Genomic DNA, 7,791 nt, shown 5'->3' with positions numbered 1-7,791 from the left:
TAGGGATTATAACATGTATGAATTCAAAAAAAGACAATATTTGCCCTTGCCTTCTTCATCATCTTTGTTGACCACTGCCAACCCTCCTCCATCTGTGCCCTTCCATACATTGACGACGCCCCTCCATCATTCCTTCTTCTCGCTTTATTGATGAACTAAACAAGTTTATCTTTCTTGTTCACTTCATCACGTCATGAGGATGAAAATGAAAAATCAACCAGTGTTAGCAAAAAGTGAAAAACAAAAATACGAAAACAAAGATCTAGACAATGAAAATGAGACTGGAATACTCTTCACCAGAGATGATGGAGATGTGACAGAGGAGGAAATCCTCGTTGCCAAGAATCATGGGCTATGGCTGAAGTAGAAGAGAGGGATGGAGGTAGGGTTGGAACAAAAGGTGATGGCACGGCAGAGCATTGATGTAGTTGCGATGAAGGTCAGTGATGAGAATCCAGACGTTCGATGGCGAACTTAGATCTAATCTTGTGCAAGGAATGTTGGCAGTGAGGAAGGTTGGGGAGACTTTGATCATCTAACAATGAAGCTAATGGGAGAAGGAGGGATGATGCACTTGGACATGAAAGAAGGTAGGGGTGAGGATTTTTTGGAAGTGGGATGTGTTTTGTTTCCAACTTGTGGGAGTGGTGATTCTACTCATGTGACGCACCTAGAGTGGACAGAACGTAGGGGTGAGGAATGATCATTCCGGAGGAGGAAGGATGGAGATGAATGAAGGCCAATAATGATGGTGAATATTGTGTCGGTGGATGAGGAAGAGGATGAAAACAGTAAATCAAAGAGAAATTTTATTTGTGCAGGGGCTCTTTTGTAATTTTAATTTTATTGTATTTAATTAAATATAAATAATAAATTTAATTTTATCATTTTTAATATTGTACCAAACAACTTTATTGTAATCATAATTGCATTACATTACATTCCCAATCATTCCACCGACCATTCCATTTCATTACATCCCCACTGATTCCATAAACCAAACGAGTCATAGGGGGTGTTTGGATGAGGCAAAACCATGGTTTGTAGAATAGCTTCTGGAGAATAGATTCTGGAGAGAATAGATTTTGAAAGAATAGATTTTCTGGAAAAGTGATTCTGATAAAGTGAGAGTGTTTGGATAATTATTGTCAGAAGTGCTTTTTGATATGTAGAAATTACTAAAAAGGACATAAGTTTAAATGATAATTACATATAATATATATTTCATAATATATGTTTATTTGAAGTAATAAATTTATTAATAATATATATTTTGACAACATAATAAATATGGCATAAATAATATAAATAATAAGAAATTAGTGTGTATATATATTAATAAAATAAATAAATATGTTTTTAAAAAAATGATTTATTTTGCCAAATAATTGTACCCCTGAGCTGAATGAGTACACCCCCCAGCGTGCTGAATGAGTCCCCCCCCCCGCGTGCTTGTTCCCTCCGTAGCCAATAATTGTCCCTCCGCCTGCTTATCTGAAACCAAGGTTTTGTTGGGCAAAACCTTGGTTTTAAAAAAAATGGGGGTGTTTGGCAAATTTTTTGCCAAACAACCATGGTTTGGCAAAAAAGCCAAACACCCCCATAATCTAACTCTGGTATATTTAAATTTTGAATTAAGTCCTATCAAGAGCAAATTGATGATTGTCACTATGCATGTCAAGTCATCTTGATGTTCATATGGATTTGTGTTAATTCAAGATTATTTTGGTAAATAATTTAATTTCTTTCAATATCTGAACTTGAATCTCCCAATAGTCACAGTTGTTTGATTAGATTGCTAATTTTTATCAAGTCCTCAAGACAAATTATGAACACATTAATTAAACCTACCAGCCATCTGATCCCAGCTCTGGCAACAAGGGTGGCGCAGGATATGGAGTATGGGTAGAAATAAAGAATTCAAACCAAAGCATGAAAAATAATGTCTACACCAAATATACTCCGAATAAGTACGTAGAAACTGTGAATATCCAGAAATTTTTATTAAATTAATATCACTTGGTAAGTATTAAAATAGGTTAGGAAACCCACACATCCATCTCACATGCACCTTTATTTTGGTTCTTTGGAGTATAAAGCCCACAACTGGTGTGGAGTAGTGTAATGTAGGCTTGAACCTCTTTGCTATCTTATTTATATTTATATATATAAGAAGGCATGATTTACCTTTATTTTAAATATGTAATCCCGAACTACTACTAGTTACTGTTATTTTATCTATAACAATTTTGGAGAGGGTATGCCCTGGAAAAGAGACATGATTTGAGAGTATGAATTAAAGTGGCTCAACCAAAAGCACATCGATGTCGCTTTCTCTCTTTAGACGCAGTCCTCTTTCCATTAACGGATTTAAACGAGACAAGCAAGGAGGTCTCCCATGCTTCCAACTTCCTTTTTTTTTTAGGGCAAAAATTGAATCTCTAAAAAATTTCAAAATTAATCGTAACCCCTAAGTTTTCAATCCCCTTTCTTCATTTGTTAAACACTCCCGTTTAAAAAGATTACCGCCTCTCATGCTTGGTACTCCTCCGGTCTTAAATATAAGATTTATTTTGGAGTGTAATTTTACACTATAAAATGAGTCTTATATTTAAGATCGGAGTAGTATAAAAATTTGTTTGATTTTTATTTTGGTACTAAATATAAAACTCTAATCCACTTTATCTCTCATATTTATCTATTTTTCTTAAGATAATTCTTATAATAATGATAGTTTTAGCTAATACACTTAATTAGCAAGGATATGTTCAAAAAAATAACATATATTTATTACAAATAACTAACTTAACTAGTTTTCTTAATCTACTTAAGTTAATTAACTAATTCTTATATTAAAGACGGTAGATAATATTGGCATTCACTGTAGAGGAACCAAGATTTCCCGTATGCTAAATTCCTGAGAAAAATTTTAAGCAAAATATATAATAGTAACAACAACAATATAGGAATAAAAATTAGTCAATTAGCTCTTATATTAAGACAGTATATAGTATTAGACATTTAGTGTAGAGAAACAAAGATTTCCCGTATGCTAAATTCATGAGAAAAACTTTAAGCACAATATATAATACTCCCTCCGTTCCTTATTATAAGAGACAAATAACCGAAGTACGTTGATAAAAAAAAACAGTTAAAATTGGTTAAGAACAGTTAATATGTAAAAAGTATCCTTTTTTTCCAAAAATACCCTCATTAATAAGGAGAGAGAGCATGAGAGAAAACAATTAAATTATTAAAAGAAAGAGAAGTGGGAGGGAGAGAGAGTGTGAGTTGGAGATAATAAATATGGGTAAAATAGGAAATCAACACAAAAAAGTAGAGACAACTTTTAAGTGTCTCTTATATATAGGAACATGCCATAAGCATCAAATGTCTCTTATAATAAGGAACGGAAGGAGTAATAACCAGTGAACAAAAAATCGAATCGAATCAGCTGCTTCAACCAGTGAACCGGTTAATGGTTCAGTTCGGTCTGGATATTAAACCGGGAGGGAGTTGAATTGGTAGAGAATAGGTCAAACTTGTGTGAACCGGTAATAAACCAGTTTGGATAATTAAGTTGTTATTGGTCCTATTTTTTCTCATTTAACTCTTAATATCTCAGCCGCTATAAATTTAAATGAATTTTAATGATAATTGTGGTATTAATGATTATTAATTTTAGTTAATGATTAACCATAAAGATCAAGTTCTCAATATTGTTATATTTTGTTATTGTTACAATCAAACTATTGTTATATTTTCTTATCTTTTGTTATTAGTGATTATTAATGTTGTTATATTTCGTTATTTTTAATTAACTTATATTATTTTAATATGACCGGTTAGATCCTGAGTTGACCCTAATCTGAGCAACTAACCCTTGAACTACTACCTCAACCAGTTTAATATCCAATCCAGTTTTTTATTCCTTGATAATAACAACAAATAACAAATTGCAATTCATAATTTCTCTTCCCCTACCCATGCGATACAATCGACTGATATTACTTAAGAGGTATTAAATGCTTTTTCATTACAACCAAAACATTCTTGTTGGAAAATTATACAAGGTCACTTCTTTCTCCCATCATTATTGTATAAACTCCTCCCACGGTTCTCAATGTAAAATACTTTATCTAAAACATTAATTTTTTCTTAAATATCGTCAATTTGATACTCCCTCCGTTCCTTATTATAAGAGACATTTGATGCTTATAGCATGTTCCTAAATATAAGAGACACTTAAAAGTTGTCTCTACTTTTTTGTGTTGATTTCTTATTTTACCCATATTTATTGTCTCCAACTCACACTCTCTCTCCTTCCCACTCCTCTTTCTTTTAAGAATTTACTATTGTTCTCTCTCATGCTCTCTCTCCTTATTAATGAGGGTATTTTTGGGAAAAAAATTATACTTTTTACACATTCATTGTTCTTAACTAATTTTAACTGTTTTTTTGATCAACGTAATTCGGTTATTCGTCTCTTATAATAAGAAACGGAAGGAGTATTGCGTAACTAATCAGACACCGACCTTCTCTACTATGCTTAATATATAAATTTTATTCAAGGTAATTTTGGACTTTTACAAAAATTAACTAATTTTGTTCAACTTTCTTAATTTACTTATGCTGTTAACAGGCGTTCATAAGAAGGAAAAAAAATAAATGGAACTTCATTTTTCACTTGCACAGTACTTCGCCATAAAAATTTCATATATTTACATATTTTATTTGAAAAACTGCCCATAGTTAGAAAATTAAATAAAAAATATCTCAAGAAATTCTATATTTTTACGAGTTTGGTTTAAAAATGACATAACTCGACTTGTCAATATAAAAGTTTAATTTGCAAACATAAACTATACAACTTAAGTTGTAAATATGATTTTTTTTCATAATATTATGATATTTATTTATTTTTTTTGCATGACTTAAAGATAATTTTTCCACTTTATTTCCTCGAAAACTTACACACAGTTCTTTGCATGCTTTACATACACGCAAAGTTTATTTTAACACATCATCATCTAGTCTTTAACATTTTACTAATGGTGTTAACTTATTTCACTTGATTTTTTTTTTCAGAAATCCTAACCCTAACACCACTTGCTCTCTGCTACAATGAAGAAAAACTTGGTTTGCAAGGATTGAAGAGTTGCTCAGGATGTAAGAGAAATAATTAATCAAGAACTTAATTACGAATAATTGGCAAAGACTAAATATTGCACATAATTGATTTAATTAAGAGAGAATTACAATTAGATCCTAAGGAAGAAAATAATTACTAAAAAGTTTCAATAACAATATAAGTAACTTTAGAATAGGATATGATAATTTTTGAGACTTTTTTTATAATTATTTTTCTTCCTCAGGAATTAGCTTGGACAAGAGATAGATAGATTTCGTGAAGATGCACCTTACTAATTAATACTCCTCTGGTCCTTAATATAAGACCCATTTAACTAATTTGATTAGATTAAAGAAGTTAGGTAAGTTAGTTAATTATAAGAAAAGTAACACATTTTTCCTAAAACACCATAATCATCTTTCTTAATACCCTCTCTCCCTCTTCTACTTGATTATGGTTGAGGGAGTATACATAGGGGTAATTTAGAGAAAAATGATAAATATGAGAAATGAGTCTTATATTTAGGACCAAAACTAACTCAAGAATTGGGTCCTATATTAAGGACCGGAGGAGTACGTATTATCATCCACACACATTGACCTAGGCCTCTGGTCCATCATCAACCCGGGACTCAACCTGAACATGAGAATGCAAAACTCCATTTGGCTCAAGACACCATCGCCATCCAGGTCACCTTCCATAATCATCATCACGAGCTCCTCGTCCCTCACATCTAACCCTAGCAGCGTTGCCGTCGTCTTCAAGCTCTCGAAGGTGATCACTCCTTTGTTCGAGTCCATGAGAAGGCAGAATCCGTTGCAGAGCTCGCCGAGGAAGCCTTCTGCTCCCAAGGTCGCCACCATGGAGGGGAAGAAGTCCTCGAAGTCGAATTCCCAACCGTAATCTATTTCCGTTGCTGAAGAAGAACCTGCAAATTGCTGCATCATGCTTCAACTGTTTGTTCGTTGCTTGTGATGAGAAGAAGAAGAGAAGACTGTGTGGGAGTGTGTCGGTAGCTTGAGGTTGAAGAATTTGAAAGGTAGGGTTGGTGAGTGAGGTGGAAAGAGGGTTATATATATATAGAGAGAAAAATGATTAAACGAGGGGGAGAAGTGATTTTGAATCTAACTATTTTTTTTCCCATTTTTTTGAAAAGAGAGGCAGATGAATTCGAATTTCAAGTGAATTTTTGTCCTGGAATCAATTTTCAAGATTTAAAATTTAATCAGCAATAAAAATGAATTATTTTTCACTGATTGTACTGTTTGTCCCAGTGAAAAAGAATTTTGAATGCTTAAATATGAAATCTCGAGTTTGAATCCGTGTGAATATATAAAACACTTTTAAGAGCTCGATAATGGTAAAATCTATCCCAATCAGATAATTATTAAAAGAAGAACTATTTTAGTTTCTAAAGTTATATACAGACGGTTCATATAAATAAATGATCAAACATTTAATTAAAACAACTGTTCGATGTTTTTTTAAATCCAAAATTGAATGACCGATAAACCTTTTCATCAATACAAGTAGAATGTTACTTATGCAAATTAGATTTTGTAAATTGAGTTTCTTCAGTGCCATTTTTCGTAACTAATTAACGTCTAAACATGTACTCATCAGTGTTATCTCTTTTTAAATTAATTTAAAAATTTAGACTCAAAAGGAAAAATATAAATTGTTTTGGCCTTTTCCTTTTTTGGCGGTATTTAGGTCCATGTTTTTTTAGCATGAACATTTATGTCCTTGTTTTTTTTTTACCTGTTATGTCCCTGTTCAATACCTCATAAAAACGTGAATTTGATTGCGACTTCTTTTGATGTAGCTAACGGCTGGGGGTAAAACAGGAAATAACCTTGTTAATATTCATAATAGAGAATACAATGTCCCGTGAGCCATGTGGTATATACATGTAGGGTAGAGATGTTCGGTGAAAATGGCACATCGCATTAATTGCCAATGTTCGTTGTGCAATAATTTCTCAACAGGTGTATTGAAATTGGTGAGTAAAAAGCTTTGGATAGACACAAATCTATTCAATTTTCCTTTTAATTAATAAAACATAACCCTGTTTTTGGAAAAACATGTATCAAGTTCAATATTTTTTCAATTTATAAAATACTCCCTCTAATCTTGTGTGTGTATATATATATGATATAAACAACTAAATTATATAGATAAAAAATTATTAGCTAAAATTTATTTAAGGTAATAAAAGTATTAAAAAACCTTTATTTATGACAAAAGAGAGAGAATGAGTAGGAAAAATAATTAATAGTGGTATAAATATCTTATTAATTAAGAAAAATAAAAAATTGGTTAACTTTTTAAAAAATGAAGGGCATCCATATCCTCTTATTGATGAATCCCTGTTCAAGATATTATTATACACTAAAAATAAACATATCTTTTAATCATTGCATTGTTGTGAGTCGTGACTTGCGAGTGATTAGTATCTTCTCCTAACATCACATCACCTTCGAAGATTTTTAATAAAACTCCAAGCTGCACATAATATTATGGCAACACATAACCTTTTCAGCAATAAAATGATTTAAAAAATCTTTAGAAAAAAATTATATTGATAGTAGAGAGGGAGAGAGAAAGAGATAACTTATGTTCAAAGTTTTGTCGATATTGCTAGGCCGAGGGAATCTATT

At 31.8% G+C, this 7,791-nt stretch overlaps 1 protein-coding gene across 1 annotated transcript; it reads right to left on the bottom strand.

Moving 5' to 3' along the window:
• Window positions 1-5,214: 5,214 nt before the first annotated feature.
• LOC114755577 (calcium-binding protein KRP1-like) lies at window positions 5,215-6,151 on the bottom strand. Its single transcript, XM_028944468.1, has 2 exons — window positions 5,705-6,151; window positions 5,215-5,431 (listed from the first exon to the last, which is right to left on the bottom strand). The coding sequence occupies exons 1-2, from the start codon at window positions 6,076-6,078 to the stop codon at window positions 5,428-5,430; spliced, it is 378 nt and encodes a 125-aa protein (XP_028800301.1). The 5' UTR covers window positions 6,079-6,151; the 3' UTR covers window positions 5,215-5,427.
• Between the last annotated feature and the right edge of the window lie 1,640 nt (window positions 6,152-7,791).

This window comes from Neltuma alba, unplaced genomic scaffold, assembly GCF_004799145.2.
Source record: "Neltuma alba isolate B1F8T4 unplaced genomic scaffold, ASM479914v2 tig00001332_pilon, whole genome shotgun sequence".
NCBI classification, from domain to species: domain Eukaryota; kingdom Viridiplantae; phylum Streptophyta; class Magnoliopsida; order Fabales; family Fabaceae; genus Neltuma; species Neltuma alba.
This window is presented reverse-complemented; position numbering and strand designations above follow the sequence as displayed.

What these genes read in the sequence shown, in the direction of transcription:
- LOC114755577 (XM_028944468.1), bottom strand. Translation starts at nt 6,078, where the DNA reads ATGATGCAGCAATTTGCAGGTTCTTCTTCAGCAACGGAAATAGATTAC.